This window comes from Manacus vitellinus, unplaced genomic scaffold, assembly GCF_001715985.3.
Source record: "Manacus vitellinus isolate BGI_N305 unplaced genomic scaffold, ASM171598v3 scaffold_31_pilon, whole genome shotgun sequence".
Classification (NCBI taxonomy): domain Eukaryota; kingdom Metazoa; phylum Chordata; class Aves; order Passeriformes; family Pipridae; genus Manacus; species Manacus vitellinus.
In genome coordinates this window covers 3,454,972-3,482,241 of record NW_021940379.1, presented here as the reverse complement: position 1 = coordinate 3,482,241, position 27,270 = coordinate 3,454,972, and the positions used below count along the sequence as shown (strand labels likewise).

At 40.0% G+C, this 27,270-nt stretch overlaps 1 protein-coding gene across 2 annotated transcripts in view; it reads right to left on the bottom strand.

Annotated features, from left to right (window-relative positions):
• Window positions 1-27,264, bottom strand: part of ATP2A2 (ATPase sarcoplasmic/endoplasmic reticulum Ca2+ transporting 2) — a 44,578-nt gene extending 17,314 nt beyond the window's left edge. For both annotated transcript variants that reach the window (XR_001921109.2, XM_008926664.3), the window contains exons 1-8: window positions 27,111-27,264; window positions 26,019-26,036; window positions 25,842-25,924; window positions 19,001-19,105; window positions 15,354-15,492; window positions 3,791-3,871; window positions 2,309-2,394; window positions 954-1,418 (exon numbers count right to left, since the gene is read on the bottom strand). Coding sequence is in view for 1 of the 2 variants with exons in the window: in XM_008926664.3 (XP_008924912.2) it covers window positions 954-1,418; window positions 2,309-2,394; window positions 3,791-3,871; window positions 15,354-15,492; window positions 19,001-19,105; window positions 25,842-25,924; window positions 26,019-26,036; window positions 27,111-27,228 (1,095 nt within the window). In the remaining variant the exon portion in view is untranslated. The remainder of the gene's footprint in view (window positions 1-953; window positions 1,419-2,308; window positions 2,395-3,790; window positions 3,872-15,353; window positions 15,493-19,000; window positions 19,106-25,841; window positions 25,925-26,018; window positions 26,037-27,110) is intronic.
• Between the last annotated feature and the right edge of the window lie 6 nt (window positions 27,265-27,270).

Below are 27,270 nucleotides of genomic sequence, written 5' to 3'. Positions count from 1 at the left end.
AATTAGGAAGAAAAAGCCATCAATCACATGAGAATAAAGTGCCTAGGGCTTACAAACTTTGGCCACTGGTGTGCAGTGCTCAACAGACACATTTGAAATTCTAACCCAATGTAAGGAGACTCTGAACATTTGATGTCGGAGTTGCTGTGCCACTGAACTTCTACAGTCACTAAACACAGGAACTCAGGGTTTTCTCCATAAAATCCCTGCACAGAAGCACAAACTGGCAACTGAAATGCATTCTGTTAAGGGACTAGCTGTAAAAGTCCCAAAATAACCAACACTAAAGGAACACTGGGGGGAAAGGATGAGGGGCACAGAACTCATGCTCACCTGAAAATACACCAAACACTGAAGATGACCCTGGCAATGGTGGCAGGGCCAACTGCACCTCCAAGCTGCCAGATTAGTCAGACAATGCTGCACATTGAGAATACCACAGTGATCTACAGAGCCACTGGAGATAAGATAACCAAATAAAGGTGGAGCCACTCAGTAGTGAAAACATCTTTGACCATCACAGCTACTGCAGTAAATCTACTTTTCTCATATTAAGTTTCTCCACCCATGGTTATCTTTCTCAATTAAAGAGGTAAGTGTTTAACACTACACACATCCTGTTCCACAGTGTAACTTTTTGAAACAGGGCACAAATCACACCAAATAATTACCAGTACCATGAAAGGCTCAGAGAACAGTCAATGGAAAGCTGCTTGCAAACAACTTTCTCTTCCATCCAGAGCTATTTCTGGTCATGACTAAATAAGGGAAGAGATAAAAGCCTTCAAGACTCCACAGTGGAAAACTGAATCAAAAGTGGAAGCTTATCTTAGGAAAATAAAGCAGGATTTTGATGAGATGAGAACCAAAAGACTCAGGAACAGAGGAATTCCAGCAATGCTGACTATTCAAACAGAGTGGCTGAGGAGAAGAGGAGAACTAGAAGAACATACCCTGCACACTGACATCTGGTTCGTGGTCAGAGTACCAGTCTTGTCAGAACAAATGACTGAGGTGCAGCCCAAGGTTTCCACAGAGGGCAGACTCCTGACAATGGCATTCTTCTTGGCCATCCTGCGAGTTCCCAGCGCCAGGCAGGTGGTGATGACAGCAGGGAGACCCTCGGGAATGGCAGCCACAGCAAGAGCAACAGCGATTTTGAAGTAATAGATGGCACCTCGGATCCAGGAGCCGCCGTGAACGGGGTCGTTGAAGTGACCAATGTTTATTATCCAAACTGCAATGCAGATGAGGGAGATGACTTTGGACAGCTGCTCCCCAAACTCATCCAGTTTCTGCTGCAGGGGGGTTCTCTCCTGCTCAGTAGCCACCATCTCATCACGGATTTTCCCAATTTCAGTGTTCACTCCTGTTGCAATAACCACTCCCATGGCCTTACCAGCAGCAATATTTGTACCCTGAAGCAAAGAAAGACAAGGGAAGAGAAAACCTGTAGTCAATCTATAAACAGTTTGTGTTTGAGTTTGTTCTAATTTAAAAAAAAAACACCACAAAAATACCCTAAACCACCTTATACAAGTCCAGACTGTGTGTCAGCCAGGGTACAGAAAAAGAGGAAGAGGATGACACTGTCCCTGTGTCTGTAGGGAACATTCCAGTGTGGAATTTTTCCTTCCAGAACAGGTTCAAAACAATTCAGTATTGATCTCTCACAAGCAGCACAGGCAAACCCAGCTGCTGAGTAAGCACTATGGATTTCAGCTGCAATCTTAGGTGTGGTTTTCCTTTCTCTTTTTTTTTAATTAGGATTGTATTTTGCCAGATTTAATGCTATTTACTATGAGTAATAGATGTGTTCTCATGGACTCCCTGTGTGAACACACGTACATAAGAAAGAACAGTTAAATTTTCTACAAGCAGCCTGCCAGCAATAAGTTATTTTCTTACCTAAAAGGTATTTAATGCTTCCTTTCCTATACAGTTTTCAATTTTAGCCACACAATACCACAATTTGTGTGGGCATTCTTATCACTCATAAGAACTATTACTTTAGAAAATTAATGTAGAAGCACTTTAAAAGTGTGTGTGCTCCAGCTTTCAGGACTTTCTTGTGAAGGACAAAAATAGTTTCCCTCATATAGGTTTCATTCAGCATCTTCCCTGAGGATAGCTTTTATTAAAAGTTAATTCTAATTTTTAAATCATTTAGTACCTGGAGACACACATAGAAATGTGTATAGAGAATATAACAAAAGTCCTACAGCTTTTAGGGGAATATTTAAAGTTCTGCTCATTTTTATCAGCTTCAGAATTATTTTACAAATTATTTGAAAATTTCAAAACTTACAGAAAAGAGCATGTTCTTCTTGTCTTGGTTTACAGCACGAGGATCAGGCACAGGGTCAGTGTGCTTAATAACAGACACAGATTCACCTAAAATAATAAGAAGAGACTGTACATGTATCTTGAGTCCTGAGGGAATCAAAAAGTTATAATCCTCAGTCCTAAAATTTTTAAGATGTTAAACTTCTTTCCTCACATGATTTTATTTAATTGCTTAAGTGAAACAAGGAGTTGTTTCAGTTGATCAAGAAAACTGAATGGCTGACTTTTAATGAAAATGGTGTATCTGTTTCTGTGAACACGTCACAGGTATAGAAAGGTTCCTTTTCTAGAGAAACAGATGTTTGTTGCTACATCAGATTTCACAAGGTGCTGCTCTCAGCTCCAGTCACGGAGTTACACTGCTTTTGCAAACTCAAGAGAACCAAAGGTTCCTACTTTTAAAAGCTTTTTGCTAAACAGCATCTTAGACTTCAGTTCTACTTCATTAGTGAGGAGACTTGAGCATCAACTTGGCTGAAAAAAGAATTCTTTAAAATAAGAATTCAGTTATTTAAATAAAGGCAAGGAATTATTCCCTTTTTATAGATTTCTGGTGGATCATTTCTTCTGCTTATTTCAGTTCCAAACACGGAGTGCCTCCATTTTTTTATGCTAAACATAAGTAAGCTTGATCAGTTCTGTGCTATTCAGGATCTGTACTGAGAAACTTTGGGGCTTCAAGGATGAAAAACAGCTTGCCTATCAACACTTCACTGTTTTAAAATTCAGAGCTAGTTAACATTAATTTATGCCACCAAAACAGGCTGACAGATCTTCATGTTCCAGCTGAAAGCAAACTGTTGGACCACGCTTGGTTGATTCCCAGCTTCTTTCCTATATTCAGAAGTACTTCTACTTTGTTTGGTTTGCAACAAATCTGAAAGGGGCTCTAAAAATAACTCCTGCACTTGAGGGCTGGTACCAGAAAACACATGAATGTGTGTGCACAGAATTTCAGCAAATAAGGCTTGAGTGTGCTGGGCCTTTAGTAACAGCAGCTTAAATGCTGCCAGTATTGCAGAAGTTATTCTCTCCTGTGAGAGAGAACAGAGAACTGGTGCAGAAGACATTTAGTAAGATTTACTTTCATATTTGAGTGGTGACAAGATGTTCAAACCTAGAAGACTGTGTAAACTAGAAGAGAAATTCTAAATTTTTTATATTTTGGTTTCCCACAAGTTACTCGTGTCTGTGCTGGGGGGGAAGGGACAACCAAAAAACCATCACAGGTCTCAGTAAGAATGTTCATCCCACTAAGGGAACACAGAGCCAGTGATGAAGCAACACATTCAGCCACTCAGAGTTACCAGATGAGAACTTTGCTGCATTGAATGCAACAGAGTAATTCAGTAGCTGCAGGCTTGTTTCTAATGGATGATTCAAAATAAACGGTGCAAAGGCACTTCCAATTATGCACATAATTATACAAAAGTGACAGAAATACCTGTGAGAATTGACTGGTCTACCCTTAGAGTTGTAGACTTGATAGAAGTAATTCTTATATCAGCAGGAACCTTGTCTCCAACTACAGAGAAAAGAAAACAAAGTTAGAATGTTGCTATTTGAGAGACTTCTAACCCAGTGAACTATTACCTTTATCAGCCAGAAAAATGACTTTCCAGTAACTGTTCAGATAACTAAAATCACCAACAGCTTATTGCTGCTTTTGTGATCTGCAATACTCCAGTTTTCTGGGTATCCAATTTAGATTTGCCCCTACGTAATCTCAAAGAAAGAAGCTGTAAATCACTGGGACTGTTTTTCTAATCACGTGGTCCTTTGAAAGCAAAGGGAAAACATTCTCAAGAGCAAGATATCCATTTCAGAAGACATATTTATAAACAATCAAAACCGTAGCCAAGGTGAATCAAGTTCCCTTTTTCAGAACAACTGGTCCTGGAGAGTCTTCTGGTTGTTTTCTCTATGCCCAAAGTGAGTCCTCTGCTCTCCAAAGATCAAATTCTCCACATTTATTTATTTAGAAAACTAAAAGAAGTTGTATTTTCCTTTTCTTTGGCACCAATTGTGAGAATAACGTGCTTCTGCAAATATGTTCTTGTAATGTTATACTTTGAATTCTGCCAGATGTTTCAGAGTTGGGAGTTCATTTCAGATCACACAGTAGCTTTATTTTCCACTAATGTTGCTCTATGAAATACACCACAATCCACATCCCAGTTACAATTTTCACTCAACTCTCATGTTTATCTCACCATATATATTTACACCTCACAGAAGAAAACACTGGAAGAAAAAAATAAAACAAACAACCCACAAACAAACTAAAAAACATTCACTAACAAGTGTTTGAGACACCAAGGTAGATGCTGAAATTTAACAGCTCCTAAAAATGGGAGAGTAATGAATCCAGTTGCCAACTGAGCTCCGGCATCTCCATCATCCCACAATTAATTCTTTTACCTTCCTACTTCCTCTTATCCAGCTTTTCCTAACTTTTAGGAATTTTTGAGAAAAGAACTAAAGCCCCACCATTTTGTGCCTGCTGCAAACAAATGGTTGCAGCAAATTCCCTTGCTAAAGCATATTAATGAGGCTCATTTCTGACTCATCTGGAGGGGTTCTACGTTCTGCATGTCAATATTCCACTGAACACACATGACTGAACACTCCTGATGTAATTCAGCACTCAAATGTCAGCTATACTATAAAATGATGCAAAGAAACAAAGAAGGGACAATAACCAGCTAAAGACAGCTGATCTGAGTAGATGGGAGTGTGTGTCCCTGCAGGAAAATTAAAAAAAGCTGCAATTCCTGCAGGAACTGCTTATGCAACCAGTAGCAATAATGCACATTAACAAATAATACCATGAAAAACTCGACAGTGGTGTCAAAGCCTTGGATCATCCAACCACTCACACCCTGGAGTGGGAAACTGTGGAATAAAACACTGAAGAGGAGAGTTAAGTGTGACTACAAACATTAGAAAAACCTGCACCATGTGACTTTCTGTAAATTCAGAGAAACTCCAACCATTAAAATCAGCAAAAGATTGTGTAGTTTTGCTTGTAGACTTAGCCATGTGTTTTTGTAAGCATGTGTATACAAAGAGACAATAAAAACAGCCACAAATTCCCTTTTTGCATCATTATACCATGTGAACACTAATTTAAGCCACAATGCCCTTGAGCAGCAAGAGAAAATAGCCTGAGACAAACGGTGACTTAGGCCAAAAAAGGCAAAACTATTCCAAGTGCTCTCCTGGAGGCTGAGGAGGGTTCTGTGCACACACAGGAGCAGCTGCATTTCAGTCATCCCTGACCCCCAGGCCAGGAGGTGAAACGCTGTCCATCTGCACCAACATTTCCAAAGAGCTGGAAATCTACAGCCAACTCCTCCACCACAACACTGGGAAAGACTGGATCACTCCATAGCACAAAACTTCTTCAAGCATCCAAGGAACTGGACAGAACATGGTAAAGTTTACAAGTGATTTTCGAACCTACTTCTGAGCTGCTATGAGTTGTTTGAACTCAAACATAATATTCCCAATTTCTAAAGCACTTGGAGAGAACCCTCTAATAATTATTGATATTTAAGCATCAGCATTTCCCTGAAAAGTGCTGCTGTCATTATCAATTGCCTGAAGCACCAGAACTGAAGTGTGACATTTATTATGATAGTGCAGCTTTCTAAGTTTATCTCAACAATTTAAGATAAGACACATTATTCGCTCCCCACCTCTGCTTGAGAAGGCTGTAGTAAAATATTCAAGGCATTTCCAATAGGCAGGAAAGCTGCACATCAGGGTCAAACACAGAGCTATTTTAAGCAGCTCTTTGCAAACTAACAGCTATGACAATAAGTCATTTATTATCTGGAATATACTTTCATGAGCACAACTGAAAGTGAATATAAATAGGAAATCATCCCATGATTGATAGGAACCACAGGAAATTTTTAGTGAGCAGTGTAGTGCACATCTTATCCACAAGCAGAAGGCTTTTTTCCCCATGTACTTTAAAACAGGAAAGAAAATGGTGTTTTGCTGTTGGTTTTGGGGGTCTTTTTAAAATTTAATTACATTTCAGTCCACAAAAAACAGTGAAAGTATTACCCAAGGCTTGGAAGACAACAAGAACTTACAAGGTGAGTATGTATTTGTGTTGCTCAGTACTGAGCTGATACAATAAATGGATATAATCCCACACTCTGACATCTAAAATAGTCAGTTGCAGAAATATTGTCATCTCTTATTTTCAAAGTTTTTAATTCTAAATAGTCAGTTGATTTCCACAACAGCTCTGAAGAAATCAAATAAGCTGCTTTCAAAACTACCCACATATATGTTTCTAAAGTATAGTGTAGTCAAATATGTAACTACTGATTAAAACACCCTTCTAAATAGAACATTGGCTGCTGTTTGCAAGGGTGAAAGGAGGTTTTGGTTTGAATCGTTACAGCTTTACCCACAGAATCTTTTTATTCATGCACAGAATTTTAGAATTTTAATACTGAGGCTCAGCACACAAAGGAATCTGTTTCAAAACAACCTGGTCCCTGTAAGGGGGTAAAAAAGAGAAATACCCATTTTATTTAATTGTGCATGAATCTATACTGAAGCAGACAACTTACAGTTCCCACTCCTTGATAGAAACTGGAGTGGTATTTAGTTGTGATATGAATTTAAAAAGTTTATGTTAATTGTTTTAAACATTCCTTCACTGAAAATAGGGATAATTTAATATCTTAAAATGCTGGGTTCTTCAGCCACCCAACCAATGTTATCAGCCAAGAGTCCCACTGATTACACTCCAGCTTTTCTTCTCAAGTTCAAAGCTCCTCACACTTTATCTTACACTGCTATAGGTCAAGTTCCCTCTATATGAACAGTCATTCACATAAACATTTGATTTTATGTGCAGTACAACCCTTCTCACCAACAGAGCTTGGCACGGAACGAGTGTCTGCAGAGTAACTGAAGCTCCCCAAGAAGGGAGCCTTTAAAGGACAACCCAGGGCACAGATTGCCCCATTCAACCTGCAAAGTTGCCTTGAAAGAGGAAATAATTCAAGTCTCCAAGCCAACTTCAAATATAGAATCTACTGAACAGTGTTAGTCCCAATTTAATACTTGGCAGTGACCAAGTCCTACAGTGGAACCATCAACTCATCGCCCCGGTGTTTCACCTGAGCACTGACACCCCTTCAACACTTCACCAGTTTCCAGCACAGCAATAAAAGTAAATATTTAATTCCAGAATTCTGTCAGAATGTGGTTTGAGACGCTCCCTGGGAGACCTCTACAACCAAAATACAACATTAATGTTGCAGGTGAGACCAGTCTGTGGTTTGAGCAGCCCAGGACGATGGGTAGAAGTGATGGGGCACATATTTTATGAATAATGAAGCTGGAAGGAAAATAACTATTAAAGCTGTGTGGATTTCAGTCCCTGTTATATTTTTAGCTACTAACAAAGAACTTTAGGCTACAACAGGACCGTGCTCATCTTTCAAGTCTCAAATCATTGAGACTATATCTCAATATAGTCTCTTGAAATGTATATTCTACATCTTCTAATCAACAGTAAGTTCAAGAAGCAGCATTAACTTTACCCCCAAAAGCCACTACGGTATAGAACAGGCCTCAGAATAAAACAACTAATTTAAATGTGTACTTTGAACACTGATATCAGCCCTAATAACTCTGATCCCTCCCACAGCTAGAGACTTGCTCAGAGGGGATTTACAGGCAGGTACACTATAAAGAGGGAAGAGCTTTGTTTCTTTTTTATGTTAGTGTGTCACAAGAACAATTCCCCTTCTTAGCAAAGCAGGTACCAAGTGTTTGCAAAAGGTCCCTCTCTGTGTTCACTGCAAATGAAAGGGATTTTTCCCATAGAAGTCAGAATGGCTCTTCATACACAATATGTACCTCACACTTTCTTACTGATGTTTGTCATTAACCACAGCCAGTGTCAGCCTGGATTCTGTTATCAGCAGGTTGGGAGTTGGAATTGGACTTTTGCAATAAAGACTATCAGTACAGCTCCAAACTATTCTATAGTTGAACAATTTGAGAACACAAACAGTTCCTGAAACCTGAAAGCAAAAACATCCCCAAACCAACTTCCATAAAATACCAAATGGGGAGAACAAAAAAAAAAAAAAAAAGTGTCTTAATATACTGAGGTTCATTGTTGACACACTTGTGTATTTTGATTTTTAAGACACCATGGTTTTTCTCCTGCTTTATTAGGATGTTCTCATTTCATCAGGCCAGGGTAGAAATACTATGGAAATCAGCCCACACAACCTGCCCCACTGCTATCAAAACATCTGATTCAAAATACATGGGGTTTTACCATCAAAAGGGGAAAAGGCTAAGTATTTATTAATTCTTTTGACAAAAAACATTAAGTGTTAGCAATTTTCTAACATGATATATTATTATGGGTACAGTTACTTAAATCACTTTTCCTAATGAGATTTTTAGTCTCTTAATTCAAGAGTCAGTTATTTCAGTCTCCTCTCTTGCCCAAAAATAAGTTCCTTATCCCTAAATTAGAGGACACACCATTGTGTGGGTATTTACTAATAAACTGAAGCAACTGAAACTTCCTACATGAAGTATGGGAGTCAGCTTAAGCTTAAGGATTGAAATGAGTAAATAGCACATTTACTCATTAAATAACTTAAAATAACACACCTGGGATGCTACAGAACTGAGTATTTCCTGAGTTCTGAGTATTGAATTGGGAATTGCTGGAGGATTTTAACAGTTAAAACTGACACATGATCAGGTTGTGCATATTTAGAGGTAGAGCTGCTCCAGCACAATTAGTTTTTATATTAAACTTCCTCAGCACAGCTCAGCTCCTCTCCCCCTGCACAGACAATCTTGTCTTCCCATTGTGCCTGATTTCCTCAGACCATCAGAAACTTAATTTTTCTTCCGTAGCAACAGGTTTGAAGTATTTAACACTTCCTGAACAGGGTATAATAAAATGCTCCCAAAAATCCGAAGCTCTATAAAACAGGAAGATAATTGAGTCCAACTACATTTTCATACAAGGCCAAGAGTGTCAATATGTCAAAATTAGAAGAGTTATTACAAGACACTTTAAGTCTGAGTTTCCACTCCAAACCAGTAAGATTTATTTTTCAACAAGACAGAGATTAGAACAGCAACAGTCCATCAGTTGTAACCACACCAGTAAAACAACATTTGCTTTTACTGACAAAGAGACAGAACAATAAATTTAAAAACGTTCATTCTTTGCATGAAACAGCCTCTCTCATAAACCTCCTGCATTCTGGACAGAAATGGAGTTTTCTGTACAGTGTACACACAGTGTGAGTATCCTCAGCTAAGAACTGTTAAATATAGAGATTAAAAAATTTCAAACCACACAGATATTGCATTAGCATCAATGAAAACCAAAAGTACAAGAAAAGCTTTGCTTTCTGGGATCAAAATATTTTCAGGTTGGAACCATCTTTCAGAAAAAAAAGTGGAAACTGAATTAACACTACATAAGACTTAAATTATTCCTATTTTATTCCTTCTCATTCTGTAAAAACATGCTCGTGTCATTCTCTCTGAAGAGGGCACCAGAACATTAGATAAGATGTGCTCATGGACAGGGACTGTGTTTCTAAGTCTGCACTTATTTCTGATCTGAATTTGTCTAGTTTTTAGCTTTTAATTAGTGGATCTATTTATATCACTGTGCTCTAGATTGAAAATTCTTGTGACCAGCCTATAAAGGTATCTAACAGCAAAAAGAATGGACTGTAAGTTAAGCCTCAACTTCTGCCAGATCAGGTAGAGAACAAGCACATCTTCCCACCAAAGTTTCCAAGTTATGCTGCATTTAGGTAACATAAGAACAGTGAAGAAGAATTATGGAAGTGCAAGTTTACTTTAGCCTTAAAAAATAAAGAAAGCTTGCTTTGCCAGGGTGAAATGGTATTAACAGAGCATTATCTTGATGCCCAAGCATTTTGTTCAGTACAATTTGTGCTTATAATAAAATATCAGGTACATTCTCAATTCAAACAAATAAACCAGAACGAGTTTCACTATTTTTACTTTACAAAGTTTGGCAGCTCTGGAGGAAAATGCTACAAGAATTGGGGAAAAAAATGGGAAGTGTGTTTTGTAAGATTTCAAATGTGTGTTAAAAGGGACACAAGTTTAGGCTGTGCCCTGAGTTGAACCTCACATAACTCCAGACTCCAGTCAAGCCTGGAATGGAGTTTGGACTGTGCCTGGTTATCTCAGAGCTGCCTCTGATGTGTTGGCCAAAATGTTCACTGAAGCACAGAGATTTATGCACTGCTTGTACCTGTATTTATTAACCACTGATGTACCTTCCTATCTCTTCTGGTTCAAAAGCAAAACTTTGTGGAAAAAAAAACAAAATATGTGCTTTAAAACCCAAACCTGACAAGGTAAGGAAACACCCACAGCTTCTGCAGCCCATTTGTTTCCCCATCAAGAGAAGGTGTCAGCAGTTTGCTGTAGAACAGCCTCCAGCAGGTCTCTGTTCTGGACTTCAGCCTCACTCCATCCTTTCCATTATTTTTTCCAATCTTAATAATTTCCCAGAAAAAGTAAACCTGCACCTCTAGCACAGAGTCTGAAAATCAATTCTAGTTATTAGAAGAGTAATATGGGCACAAGGACCCAGATGTTTTGGAGGAAGATCTGCAACATCAGTGTTTGCTGCCTGTATTACCAGGGAGAACCTGCAGCTCTTCATAATCCTGGGAGTTTGACATAATTCACCTCAAAAATCTTCCTTCCTGACCTTCTTCACCCCAAAATTTATCTTTTGTTCATTATAAAGCACCCAAGTGCTTTACCAAGAGTCTTAAAGTGCTCTGCAATTGGAATAAAAAACCTCAGAAAGTAATTCTTGCCTACTCTATGCCAGGTATAAAACTGAGTCTTGTGGAATATACACTGAGTTAATAAGCAACAGCTTCTGGGAACTCTGTGTATATTTTTAAGCTGCTGAGTACTTACAGATACAGTAACAGATAACAAGAAATCATTCAATTCCTCTTCCCAATTCAGGGAAAACAGGAACTACTGTGACTGGGCTTTGGTCACTTACTGACTGCAACTAATGAACTTTCATTTATTAAATTATAGAAATGCAGATACACTGTATCCAAACCAGAAACTTTTAGACAGGAAAATGCAACAGAAGCGAACAAAGCTCACTTCTGTTCCCAAATGTGTTTCTATTAAAAAAAGAAGTGATTTACACCAATTTGCCTGGCTGAACTTCATAAAAGACTTCTAAGAACTAAGGCCATGCTGGTTTAAGGTTCTCTTTGAAATGTTACTTTAACCCAGCAAACAAAAACTCAGCTAAACCGAAGTATATCTAATCTGTTAAGATAGCCCTGGTTACAAGTTTAGAGTGCACCCTCCAACTAAGTCCAACTTTTATAGCAGCATCATAATCCATTTGAAGACAGGCAAACTGGAGAGCCATGTGAGGACAGCATCTGGATGGTTTTCAGTTCATCAGTTCTGAGAAACAAACTGTAGCTTGGAAACCCTCACCCACCACAGCTCCGAGAGCAAATTTAAGGCACACATCCCAAACCTGTGACCCCAACTGCATCCCACAGAGTTCCTGTTCATTGTACAGTGTCTCTTCCACCACCTCTGCTTAGGCAGATAGGGAAGAAAGTCTTCCTAACAACAGGTAGTTAAGAGATTGATGTTTGCACAGTCTCTGAGCAAACAAACTACAGTGTCTGCTACACCTGCAGAAAGTGGAATTTGTTGGCTACCAGACACCAGGAAGGGTAATTGCTCATCCACACTCTGCCCTGTCACACTGATCCCAAGAGACACCTCAGGCAGAAGGTTATTTATCACCCGAGGGACAGTTTAATTCAGGTTACTCCATATTTACTACAAGGTGTCAATGCAAACCTGCAGTTTCTCCCTATTACTTCAAGTCAAATAAACCAGCATCTGTTCCAGAAGCTTTAACTCAGAAAGCCATGAGACAGATGGATAGTCTATATAATGAACAGTCAAACCCTACAAACAGCCTCAGGAGCCAGAATAAAAAGTGATAATATAAACCATTATTGCACTGTCTTTGGGTTACACTAACCAACACAGGTTATCTTTAATGGGTTCAAAACTGCTGAAAATACCAAGTAGTTTCAGAAATGGTTCAATGCTACTTATTCTCAGGGAACTCCTGCAATGTAAAGAGGGAAATATATTCCCCCATGTCCCCCAAACTGCAATATCAATCTAACAATTCCTGTAACAGAGTCATCTCTGTGTCAGACCCATCCACAGCTACTTCAAATTACCAAAGCTGTTACAGCATTAAATACAACTATATTGTAGTGGAAGACCTGAATAAATTTGTTCAAAATTAGTTATCAGCACAGGTGAGAAACCTATCACCTGGCTGTTTATGCCACTTGGTTGAAAGATATTTGCCTGGACACACAAATGTCACTGGCACTTTGCCTAGAATTCCATAGCCAGATATGTATCCCAGCATGGAGTGCTCTGTCACTTCCCTACATGGTCATCTTTTTGCAAACACCGTGTCAAAGGCCATCAGAGTCCTCCCGCTCTTGAGGCACAGGCCTGCACAGAGTCTCCCTCACCTCCAGGTCCTGACACCAACACTGCTACACCATGTGTTGCTCTTCTCTACTTGTTCAGGAGCTTTTCCGAGTTTGATTACAATTAAAACCTCATCATTGTCCAGCTACTGGCATTTATTATTTCAGTATCACAGTCTGTATCACACTGAAGCACTTATTTCTCTATTGAACATCCACATGACTTACAATCAACTGCAGCTTCAAGTGAAGGTAATTTAAGTGTATTTGCCATTATAAGAAAAATATCATGAGTACTTCAGACCAGCTTGGGATTGTTTGATCCACCAGTTAAAGTAAGCATTTTACCCACAAAAGATTCTTCAGTCCATCAACAAGCCAGACCACCCATCTTAAAGGACAGTCACAAAGCTTGGATAATTTTTGTTTTTCTACATGAACCTGTCCTTTCTTTAAGAAAAAATAAATTAGTTCTACACATGTTTGACTATCAGACATTGTTTTACAAGCTGATTTTAAAATAATGCAACAGTAACCTTATGAAAAAAGGATACTGTGTTTGTTTAAGACAGCCTGGTGCTATAGGCATTCTAGTCCGGGGTTATTCCCAAATCATTTCCCTCCTTCAGACACAGCCCTTTTATAGACAGTAATTGATTTTATGGATACTGACAATATAGAGCAGGTAAGTAAAAGCCCACACATCCCCCAGGTGTTCACATACAGAACAAAGGCAGAGCTAAATTTGTAAGATGAAAATGCAATCTGTACCTCTTCTGAAATAGCAAAGAATCAAGGAGAAAGTGTTCTGTGCTCTTGACACCTGGCAGAGCAGCAAAATCCAGCATTTCTCCTCAGTGAGATCCCCCAAACCAGTGCAAAATGCACAGTTATCAACTTGCAATTCTACCAACACTTCTTTAAAATACCAAAACCCCCAAATGCATTCCTATGCTATTGACTCCTTCCAAAACTCCCGTTCCATCAGTGACATTTAGAAACAGGATAAGGATTTGCAGTAGGCATCTCCTGCAGAATCTGTAATTTATACAGCTCTGTTTGCCTCCAAAGGACACGGCAAACGTCAGCCTGAAACCAAAGCTCCTTGCAGAGCTCACAGCTTTGCCTGTGCAGAGCAGGAACAGCGAGTCAAAGAGCACAGCCAGTGACAAGGTATCACAATTCCCCCCTAATTTCCGCTATCAGCACTCTGGATTTGTACTTGGAGCTGAATCATCCTGTGCACAAAACGGAGGCTCGAGACAGGGCTCAGCGAGTGCTAAAGTTTCTCAAGGAATGAAAGCTGGGCTGGCAGCCAACACCAACTTCATTTTGAGTGCACACTCTCCCTGCCTGCTAATTAAAACAGGAGGATAGGCAAGTTTAAGGGTATATATTTATCTCCTCTTGAGACAGCTACCACCTCTAAAATCAAAGTGACACTTGTGAAAAGCACATCTGATGTACACCCTGAATTGTTCCCAAAGGAACAATCGCTCAGTTAACAGTTGATAATGACCTACAAAATATGAGGGTGCAATCACTCCTGACACTTAGCAAGAACCACCTACATTTAGCTGGGAAGGAATAGGAAACACTTAAGCCATCAATAAGATCAGTCTAGAGAAAGAATTATTGCTATGGCATTATCACCAAAATGACAGTTTTAGCTAAAAGTCTATGACACTTATATTTTTGCACTCCTTCCAAATAAAGATACACCTTTTAGAGCAAATCTAGGATATTTGAAAGCTCAAGGCAAAAGTCCAGTCTTAAGATTGTCCCTTCAAATGCTTACACAGGAGAAATAGGGAGCTCTACTCTAAATAGTTTATCTGTTTGAGATCTCCTACACAGCAATAGGCAAAAGAAGCAATAAAGAATGAAGAAAGATGAGAAAACAGCAATGTCACATGCCAGTCACACCAGTTGAGAGGACAGAAGACATTTGTGAAGAGAAGTTCAAAGGCTCTGCCACTGTAAGTTGGGAAAACACATTCAGATGAAAACTCAGAGCATGACTAAAAAAATCTCAGCACTCCCAAACCCAAGGAAACACATTTAAAAGCAATGAAGAAGGTATTCTGTGATAGAAAACCAGACGAATTTTAGGACACACTGAAACCAGACATTAGAAAACAACAGTTTAAAGTTGTGACAAGTGTTAAAACCAGCACTCCAATTAAGATGCTTTGCTTTTAGACCTACCAATTAAACTAAATGGCAATTTGAAAAACAATCCCCCCAGTGCAAATGCACATTTAAGGTAATTACAGACAAACCAAAACAAGACTGTTCATAAGTGAAGTATATACTTAGGAGCCTCTGAAAACTCCCCCCAGGGCCTCAAATCAGTAAGACAAAGCCCCCACAAGAATTTTACATTAATATTCTGACACATGTATGTGCTACATAAATGGGCCTTACCTGCCACTTCCACAATATCCCCTGGGACAATGTCTCTGGCTTTAATCCTCTGGACACTTTTTCGGTCTTGTCGATACACTTTGCCCATTTCTGGTTCATACTCTTTAAGAGCTTCAATAGCATTTTCAGCATTTCTTTCCTAAAAGACAGCAAAAATGTGTCATTTCAAAAGCCCTCAAGGAAAAATAAGTAGGTCAGATCTGATTTTTCAAAAGCATTATCATATGAATACTACCAACTCAGCTCAGCAACATTCTTTCATACACAACATTTTGTGACCCCCCTCCCCTTGTGAGGTTGCTGACTGGAAATCTTTACAGCCTAATTCAGATGTTTGTGGGCATTTAGAACCTAGAAATTGTTTATTTAAACCCTGCAGCATTTTCCATCAAAATTATCCCATGTTGTTGCAGGGAGGCCACACAAAGAGTTCAATGTTACATCCACATGCAACATACTTTTTGACATAAAAAGGCCCTAAACAGAATTAAGACTCATGGATAGAAGTCTTGGCTGTTCCTTACCAGCTGGAGCAGCTTAGACTCAGACTGGAGTAGACAAGCACTACTGAATTTCACTTACTGGCAGAAATCAAGGATCAAGTTAAGACAAACCTCAAACAACATAAAATCAACTTTATTTCAGCAAATCAAGTGACTCTGAAGTGAAATTAAAGCAGACAAACTAGAAACTTCCCCAGAATCTCTTAATTTGCAAGCTTGGATGAATCTCCACATATGACAACCTTTTTTATTTCCACTAACACAAAGGCTTTCCTGTCTTAACTGCAGTTCTCTCACTAAGCACTACCAGAGATTGGGATCAATATTGTGATGTTACCTGGATAAAGGAGAACATAAGAACCAGCAGCTTATCAGTGCTCCTTCTCCAGCTCTTGGAGAAGGAACTTATTTTCCATTTCCCTATTGACAAGTCCAAACGTCATTTAGGCCTGATAATTATAGATAATGGCAGAGTGCACATAGTTTTTACACTGTCTGCCCTTCAAATATACATCAGCTTTTCCAGATAATAAAAAATTCCTCCTGCATGTCAAAGCAGAAACAAAATCATCAGAAATTCAAGGGTTGAAGGACTTGGTACTTCCACATAACAATGCAGCTGAAAATGAGCATTAACAAAACCACCTTGAGGAACTAGAATTTACATGGCACAGCTCAGGGCCAGGCAGTGCAGATACCAGCACAGACCCATAAGGCTGTAATTAATACCAGTCTCATATTCCACCAGGTAAATTAATTCTGCTCCTCAACAAAATAATGCTGATACTGCTTTTCTGTGAATCAATTAGGAGCCAACATCAGACAAAATCTTAAAGTGCAAAATAAAGTCTCACAAATGGAAGGTTACTTCAACACAAGTCTTCCTTCAAAAAGGAGAAATAAAAACCAATTCAACATGACCCAGGTGGCCAAGAAGGCCAAGGGCATCCTGGCCTGTAATAGTGTGGCCAGCAGGACCAGGGCAGGGACCATCCCCCTGTGCTGAGCACTGCTGAGACACCCCCCATCCTGGGATCAGTTCTGGGCCCCTCACAAGAAGACATGGAGGGGCTGGAGCGTGTCTAGAGAAGGGAATGGAACTGGGAAATGATCTGGAGCACCAGGAGCAGCTGAGGGGGCTCAGCCTGGAGAAAAGGAGGCTCAGGGAGACCTTGTCCCTCCCTAGAACAAGTGACAGGACAAGAGGAAACGTCCTCAAATTGCACCAGGGGAGGCTTAGATTGGCTACGGGGAACAATTTCTTCACCAAACAGGCTGTCAAACATCAGAAAAGGTTGCTCAGGGAAGGGGCTGAGTCACCATATCTGCAGGTATTCAAAAGGCACACATGTGGCCCCTGGGGACACGGTTTAGTGGTGACCTTGGCAGCACTGGGCTAACGGCTGGACTTGATGATCCAAAAGATCTTTTCCAGCTTCAAGGACCCTATGATTCAGCTGCTTCAGCCAGCTCAGTGTGCTACACTCAATCTCTCTGCTCCCTGTTTGCCTGGAGTTGTGGCAGTCAGACCATCGTGCCAGGCACTGAAGCACTCACAGATGGCTCTCTGGGGAAAGGGCACGTGAGAGGAAAGGTTGAGGGCAATGACTCAGTTGCTCACATCCAGTACCTGTAGGAACACATACGTTTATGGGTGGAGACTATGCACTGTGACTGATTTTCCATGCCCATTAAAACAAGGGAATGAGTCATTTAATCTGTGCAGCAACTCTTGTTTCACAATATATTTCACTGCACACAGAAATATATAGAGAGGTATTCTTGGCACACTATCTTGTCTGAAAAAATTGATTATTTCCTACAACAGGGCATACAACTACACAAGAAAATCCCTAAGCTGTAGAGAGAGCTTTATCTTCCATTTCATACTTAAAATCAGCAGCTGCAGAGTTGTAGCTCAGAGTTTCAAGTTAAACATTAACTCTTGCACAACGACTTTCATGAAGACTTGAATATAAAATGACACTTAAGGGGGCAATGCTGTCACCCCTGGATCAACACAACCTCTTCCCTTCACACCAGTTCCAGCAGTTGTGCAGCAAGTTGGGAACTGCTAAAAACTGATTTTTTGTGGAATAGTCTTCAGCCAACTCACTTGGGCCAGCACAAAGCAGAGCACTTCTTCCAGCATGCAGGGTTCTTTCTAACATGTTTTAACCATTAACAGGACTTTTCCTCTTAATTTTTGTTGTTATTTTGGAGAGTTTGCCTTTTTTTCTAAAGCATGAAACCTAATGTACTAAGATAGTCAGTAATTATGTCACATTAGCACCACCCCTTAAAAAAAAACAAAAACAAAACAACAAAACCCCAAAACAACCAACTGTACAAATAACTTGAATGACCCTAAAAATCCTTGAGTATTTTTGATCTGCAGAAAAACAATTCTAATAAAACATGCCTTGTCTGAAGTGATCAAATTATTAAGCTAAAATGATATGAACCACTTTACTTTGGCATCTTGAGAAGTGTTATTGCCATCTTAAGAACAGTTACTGTTATTACTGTCTGCATGATTTATAAAAAGCCATCTAAGTCATCTCACAGTTGATAATGTAGGAAAAATTTCATGGTATTTAGATGTTTTCAGAAGAAACTTCTGCCTTTTGACAGACATGCAGTCTTTGGACGTACACTTAATAGGTACCATAGTAATTGAACTGGGAGAATTAATAGTGCATTAATAATGTACTAAAACACAGCAGTTGTCTCAAGAGAAAACAGACAAGAAATGAGATTAAAAGTGCATCCTTTGTTCCTTAGTTGGGAAAAAACCCCCAAACGAGCCGATCCAATTGTTCTTAGCTCTGCAAGATCTGATTTGTTCCCTGAATTCAGGCCTTCATTCTGGCCTGTCTAGTTCGTGTGTTCACCAGTGTGTGGCCAAACACACTGATGGGCACTTTGCCTTTTTGGCAACACTTCTGAAGCTTTCATTTTACCTTTAAGTCAACACTTTGTGTCGAGAAGCTTTATGGTTTGCTGACTCTCAGGAATCTAAAGTTAGCAACACATCCTACTTGCTTTGTATGAAGCACCCAACACTACAGTGTGCACTGCTTCCTCTCAAACCATAAAACCCCGAATCATTTGTGATTTGATGTTGTAAAAATCTCTGCATACCTGCCACACTCCCACAATGGCATTGGCTACTAAAATAAGTAAGATTACAAAAGGCTCTACAAATGCTGTGATTGTTTCTTCACCTTCTTCAAACCAGGCCAGGACCTGTAAGAGGAACACAGTGACTTAAATTACTCATTTACACAGACACCTTGCAAACTTTACCCCTGCAAAGTTCCAGCCTGAGAGATTCAACTGCTCGGACTTAAGCAATCTTAGAAGTTTCAACCTACCCAGTTGTAGCTTTGTAATTAATGAATGAGTTGGCAATATGCAATGGAAAAGAAAAAAGAATCTCTACTAAAGTAGTACAAAGTTCATTTTAAAGGCCACTCTTCTTTTAAAGGAGTAAACTATTTACTTGGGAAACAATTGCTACTGTGGCTTCAGAAATGAAAGCAGAAGTTGTGACAACAGTTGTGACCATGAGAAAAGAAAAAAATCCCTTACTGTATAAAACAGAATGCAGACAGATTAGTTTGACTACTTAAAACACAAACCTTGCCTGAATCTGAATTTTAGCCAAGTTTAAGTGCCCTTTACTAGCAACTTAGACAAAAAAATTAATACAGTTTTACAAGTTTTTGCTGAGTAGACATGAAAAATAAGCATCTACTTATTTAAATACAAGCAGTGTCTTACTGAAGCATCTAAGTGAATTCACTGAAGCTGAATTCTAAGCTGAGTAGCTGATAAAACTCAATTTTTAAAGGTGAATCGACTTGAGGACTTGCATAAAAGGCTCCACATAAATTCTGTTTTCATTCATTTGCTTTACAAGTGCACTCCAGTTTTAGGCTTCTGCCATTCACTTGACTTGACTGTGTCAGGGCCTCTGCAGAGCTCTGCAGCTCCTGAGGAAGAGTCAAGCCAACATGACCAGAGAGGAAGGGCTTTTTCATCAACATGTTGAGCAACAGGAAGCCTGGAAAGTGACAGTAAATAGGAACAACGTGTTGAGATAATTAGGGCTGGTAGTCAGGCAACAGCACAGTGAATCACCGAGGGCTGCAGAGAGCAAACTGTTACTAAAGCAGCGCCATAATTCCCCCAACATGCTGCTCCGAGCTATTGCTCAACTGAGACACACTCCAGGATGGGGAAAGGAAGGAGCAGCAGCATGAAAGCCTCCAGCAGAAAACAGACTGTCAAGCAAATCCAGTGCTACAACAAATTTTTATTACGAAAGGGTAAATTTGTAAGATCCAGGCTGCGATTAAGGAGACTGAGACATTCCAACTGGCAACACGACGTTTCAAGGAGCTGTGTAATTCCTCTGGAGAAGGGCTTTAGTGAGGATCTCTTATGTTATCCACATCTTGGATGTTTCTTCCATTCTCCAACACCCCTGGATATCCAATCCCCTCTAACACCTTCTGCCACTTGAGCTACAGGAGAAGTTAATGGTACACTTCCAGACTTCTCAGTGTCTACAAGGTCACACTCTGCCATCAGAAAAGCTGCTTAGTATCTATTTTTCCCCTCCCTTTCCTTATTGGAATTCTGTAGAGCCCCCATTTTGCTTCCAATAAAGCAAGTAAATTCAATTATTTTGTGATGTTCTCATCTGAGCAGGCACCTACAAGGTTAACTGGAATAAAACATCTGCTTTACACGATGCTAAACCAGAATCTTTCCTGATTGAAGATCACATGTGCTGTAAAGTAACACTGAGAAAGGCCACAACTTCCCCAGGTAAGGAAAGTAGCTACAAGGACAGCAAGATCCAAGTATGTCAAGGAGAGCCAAAATTAAGTTTTCAAGGGATCTTTACTTTCAATAAGCCATTATTTCAAAAAAGAGCAGATGAACTCAAATTAGAGATCCTGAGGGTACAGAATCTGATGGTTGGTTTTCTGGCAAAATTATCGATCTGTGACAAGATTAAAATGAAGTATCTAATTAATCCTGGAAGCCAGCAACACAAATTTCTCCCCCCAAAATTTTCCACACAATCACTGACAGTGGAACAATCCAACCTCTAGTTCTAGAACGTTTCAGTAAATAGAGACATCAAAATAACCAAATACATTGCAAGTTCTTGGTTTTGTTATAGCAGACCACAGCTATATTAACACTCCATTTAGGATACTTGTGATACACAGCACACACTGCTTAACAGATCAGGTTTATCATTTGATAGCAGCCTGAAGTAAAATAAAAAACAACCCACAGTAAAAACAAAGAGGAAGCAGAACAAGCAATGCAAGTATTTAGCTCAGCATTTTTAGTAACAACAACCCATATTTTGAAGCCTGGTAAAGATTAGACAATTCTTGTCCAAGTCATTGAGTCCTTGTCAAAAAGTTTCCACTAGCACACTTTTTAAGACCCTGGAGAGGTCTACAATGAGAAATTTTATTTTTTTTTTAACTTCTACTCAGAAGGGCCCCACCATATTTCAGCCCTAATCACTTTAAGACTCACATGTAGAACAGCTTAATTTCCAGGTCATTGATCTCCAATGCACTGTTCAGGCAGTACTGTCAATAAGTAAAGTCATCATGTACTCAAGAAAGAGTAGGAAAAATAAAATAATTGCTCAAGAGAAATTCAAGTCTAAAAACATAAGGGAAATAATAGCAAGACATAAGAGCCCCATATCAACAGCCAACATAAGCAGCTTAAAGGACAACTTTCATTCAGCATATTTGCTTTAGGGCTGCCAGAGCTTGCAGAGTCTATTTTAAACAAAGCCTAATGGGGTGGACCTGCAGGACACTAAGGCAAAAGATACACAATGACAGGCAAACAGCACTTAGTTTTCAGGGTTATTTGTGAAAAGGGGCAGAGGTACAATGCCAAAGTCAGCCAGCAGTGAGGTGACCACTGCTGAAAACACCTACAGCAACAAAAGTGTCCTCACACCTTTCTCCAGTGAAGTATCCCTGTGTTGTCAGGTAAGTTATGGAGACGTTACCTAATGATACCTGAGGTGACTAACAGAACCAAAGAGTGGAAGTTTGGAGGCAGGACTGTGTTGCCCAGCAGGCTGTACCCACTCACCACCAACTGAGGAAAAGCAAACACTTGGCTGTCAGCAACCTCACAGGGATTTCTGTTTGGTTTTCATTTTGACAGTGGAAACTTAGAATCAAGCTGAGGGAGTAAGACCTCATCCTAACAAAAAGCCCTGGATTAATTAAAGCAGGCCATGTAAGATGTACAGATTGCTTTTAAGAGAGCTTTCTTCTCACAGGATACCATGAATTAAAGTTTTAGTGTATTTTGGACAGAGCATCAACTACTGCTCAAAAAACCCTCTTTTAGTGATTTACTTTTCAATACAAAACACCTTGAAATTAAGCTGATGTGAACTATTTTAGGAGTCCTGATACTTGGTCCATGTCAGTTATGCTAAATGCCAGAAATTACTAAAGAAAAACCTCCCAGTATTAACCCCATTATTCAGTAGAGATTTTTGTTTGCCACACAAGGAGAGAGAGGGGGGGAAACCCCAAACACAAACCAAGACATCTTAACCACATATGTAAGCACAAAATTAAGAATTTTGTTGGGTTAGCAGATTGTGAGCACCCATCAGATACGTTACTCCATTCTTCTGAAAATAAATGTATTTTTGTGTTTATTATAGCAATAAGGGGGGGAAGATACCTAGCACCCACAGTTTAATTTCTACAATATAAAATGAAATCACAATGACTTCTCACATTTTTATCACCACTACCCTTGTGCTACTGAGCAGTCTAAGTTTAGCTAAAAGCATATCAGTGTAATGTTCTACAGGAACCCTTATCTTGTGTCACATACTCACTGCTGCTGACCTTAACAGGTAGCTTTTGGGGTGATTTCGGGGCAAAGCTTGAAACATTGTTATTGACACATCTTAGACTTCCTCCAGGAGAACCTTTGCTCACCTTTTAACACAAGTTGGGTTACAGTCATTCTAATTTACAGGTTGAAAAATCTCCAACTGTTTCAACACTATATTGTTTTAATCTGAACACAGATATCCACTATTCCCAGAACATTCACTTCTAAGTCAGCTTAGGAATCAAAGGAATAATTAAGGGGAGGGGATGCTCTTACAATGCTGTAAAATACTTCAGGTTTTGGTAGAATTTATAGCCTGTGTCATATCTTGTAGAAGGAAATCACAGTGTGATGCAAAGCTAAGATTGCACAGCTCAGCACACACCACTGCCTAAAGCATCCACACCACGGAACTATCCCACAGCGGATGCAGCTAACATCTTGCAACCTGTCAAAATCGTTCATACAGCAAAGAAAGCTGTTCTTTTAAGTAAATACTGAAGATCTGAGTACATGCTACAAAAGTATCAAGAATGAAAAGCCATGAACTGCTGAGACACTCCACGGGTTGATTTCTGCAGAGGCTTCACAGATTCAACAGAAGACCGAGACAAGTCTATTCACAGGTGCATTTACTCACCATCAGAAATTATTTACATTGTTTCTCTTCAAAGGCCAGATTTAAGGCTTGCACTGACCAGCACACCTGTAACAGCAGTTCTGACCTGGAATGTGGGACGTGGTACCTACAGCCCACAGACAGCAGCATCTGCCCCCAGCCATCAGCCGGGGTGACACAGACCCAGCTGCTGTTCCACTGACACGTCCCTGACAGGCAGAGTGGGAGCAGAGGCACAAAAGCTCTGAACACAGGAGTTTATACTGGAGAGAAGAGGGGATGTTTCTGCTCAAAAACCTAATGCAGATCCCTGTTACAGATGGCTGCTTCTGTGCAGCCAGTTCTAACAGCAATAAACTAATATGATTTATGACTGCAACACCGTAAAAACTCGCACAACACAAACCAGTGACTTTAAGATCCTCTCTCTCATACCTGAATCTTCGACATTTTCTTAAATTGACAATGTACAGTTGGTAAAGGACACCAGAGCCTAAGTGATGTAATTACTTCTATTTTTGCAGTAATACAATCTTTATATCAACATACCCAACAGTTCTTTACAGCTACTGCAAAAGTCTCAAAAAAACCAAAAAAGCTTTCATCAAGAAGTGTTAAAACCTAAAAAAGACAGATAATCACCTTCTGAGCAAGGAAAAAGCCAGAAACAAACGCAAAGGCAAAGTGCTTTTGAAGTACCAAAATTATAATACATCTAGGGATTTTTCTACGTTTCATCAAACAGAGAAAATCTTTACTACTGACATCAATTTAGTGTGAATCCATAACTAAAACAGGAGACAGGAAAAGCAGAGCAGTAGCCCAAGGTCATATACCATGTCAGCTGCACAGAAGCAGAGAACCCAGATCTATCCCACACTCCATCAGACTACAGTCTCCTCTTAATTAGATAGGAAAATTAACCATACTGAAAAAAGCAACTGAATTCAGTTACTAATCAAGTTTTCCAAGAGGATTCAGCAGTTTATGTTCTATGACCTCTGTCAGCCTGGTCTCATACTTACTCAGATTCACCAATAAAAGCTTAGAGTTTGGTGAATTTGATTTTTCACTTACTTGCTTAAAATAAGAACAAATAATGTACCTTGGCACGAAAGGCTAACAAACTTCTATGGTGTCATTTGCCTCATGAGACAACAGCAACACTGCTGACTTTTCAGGAACAAAAATACATCCCCATCTCACCCTCTGGGAGTGGAAAAGGGCAAAGAGGAGGGGGGAAAAAAGCTTTTGAATGACCGTTTATTCAATTTTCTATAACCAGTCTGATTTCCTCTGCAGGAAACAGAACAGTGAGTAAAGCACATCTGTCTCCATGGTCAAGATTGATGTCACCAGTCATTGCTCAGCTGGTAATGGTGTATTGCAGACCAAAACCAGAGCCCTTTGAGAAGTGTCTCTGGGGGGAGAGCGGGTCACCAGCACAGCACAAACTGCAGCACCACACCAGGGCAACCTTCCCCCATCAAACACAGTTGTCTCAGAGCACATTCTCCTCTGCCCATCCTAATTAGTTTGCCCTCAGCTAAAGAGTCACCACAAATTTCCACTCCCCCCAAGAGCTGCAGCATTTATTTTTTTTTTTAAAGTAGTTAATTACAACTCCAGGGCAAAGTCTACTGTAAACTTTTACTCCTACCCAAACAATTTAATATTCTGAACACTTCTGTTTCTGTTGTCCAGTTCCCCCAAGACATACAGACTTCATCTTCTTCCCATACTTAGCCTTGGCTCAGTTTTCCAGCGAGCACATGCCCATTACACATAATGCAGAAAAACCGATTTAAAAAAAAAAAAAAAGTTAAAAATGTTCTTGTCCTTTTAATCCTGTATGCAAAGGAAGATGTCCATTTAATGACTTGACTATCCAAAGGTCAGTTACCAAATTTGGTCAACTATGGTGCCATCACAGCCGTCATCATTCTTGTCACTGTCAAAAGCAACAACTGTCACCTTGCTATTATCAGGAAGGGAAGGCAACTGGAATATTCGCCACGGAGGTTCTATTTACAGTCTGCATTGCATCCAAAAATGTCTTCCAATGATTATACATTGAGCCTGATAACGATTAACCCAAAGCCAAGAAGAATGTCCAGTTAAACACTTACTTACTCAAGGTTAGTTTTCAAAGCCAACAAAAGCATTGAGAAATCCCACCTCAAATAACCAAACTGGGTTGAATGAAAAGCACTTTTTAACATACCTGTCTAGTGTAGTTACGTGCTTGTGACTCATGCAATGAAAGACTCCCCTGAAATTTTGTTTCCTACAGAAACCCCATCGCAAAGAACAAATTGAAGAGACAGCAATTTACTTTGCATCTCATAATTCTACCTTTTGAGAAAGAATATTTTTTCTGTATACATTGGAACATGTCATTCTGAGATACAGAAGCCTATGAAATTAAAAAGAATAAATCATACTTACAAAAGATATGCAAGCAGCCAGCAACAAAATTCTAACTAGTAAGTCTTCAAATTGCTCAATCACAAGCTCGAGTAAGGTTTTTCCTGCAATACATAACAAAACCATTTAGTCATGCACCTCACAAAAAACGATGAATTATCAATAAGAATTAGGAGAAGATTTCACAAACATGCTCACCTTCCTCAGCCGGCAACTCTGTCCGTGGAAGGTTTTTCCAGGAAGCATGTCAGAGGAAAGAAATCATTGAAGAAACACGTTAGAGCGTTATAAGGCATCCACCAGGTAGTGTTCCTGAATTACACACTCAGCTGGGCTGGATTTGACAGACACACTGAAAGCCACATTAAGGTGGCTCTTTTCACCACAGTACGTGAACGGGCCCGAGAGTTTTGCGTTTTAAGACACAAAGGTTCGCCGGAATGTGCCAAGGGTTATAATTCAGCCAAGTCATCACTCCAGCCAGCTGTGGGGCTTGTGCTGTTGCTGCACACAAAGGGTCAAAGGCTCAAAATGCTTTTCAAACGCTTTATGACAAAGCTGTTCCTCCACATTCACTTGGGAAAAACACCCCAAACCATCAAACTTGTTTCAAAATGTTTCAAATTCTTTCCTCCATTTTAAGGGTATTCCCTTATTTCTGCTCTCCTCTTTATTTCCCGCAACAAGATTTAGTAATCCAAGAGGCATAAAAGCAGCGTTAAAGCTAAAATAAACACCTTCACCGTATAATCTTCTCACAGATTTTCAATTTTACACAACGGCACGGGAGTTCAGAAGGGACTAGGACGGCCAAGCAGTAAGGATTAAAAAAAAAAGAAACACCTTATTGGCTGAATTCTATATCCCGACTGGAGAGAAGAATATAAAATAAGGGGCAGAAAGGCGCTGAAAAGCGAGGAAAAATGAAGGTCAAGACGGCCAAAAAAAATATAAAAATACTAAACCCCAAGGGGCGTCAATTCAGAATGGAAGGAGGTTTCCCACCGTTAAGGTGAAAGGGATCGGAGGTGACATCCTCCACCCCAGAGCAGCCCCGCGAGCTCGGGATTGAAAGAAACCCACGAGGTGGAGTTCAAGTCAGCCATCTTCTCTCCCTCGCTCCTATTCCGGGTCCTGGAAGAGATGCCGGCTTTGCCAGTGCACACGCGTTAGGCCTCGCACAGGGCCCCGGGAAGGATGGGGGAGAGGAGAGAGGGGTGGGAGAGGGAGCCGAGCGGGGAGAGGGCGAGGCCGGCGGCAGCATCCCGGCGGCGGGGCCGCCTCACCTACCGTTGGAGCCCCATTTCTCCTTCAGCTTCTTGACTTGCTCGAGGCTGAGCCCGGTGCTCTCGTTGACGCCGAAATAAGCCAAAACTTCCTCCACAGTCTTTGTGTGCGCGTTCTCCATGGCCGGGGCAGGGAGCAGCAAATGGTGCCGTGCCTCGCCTCT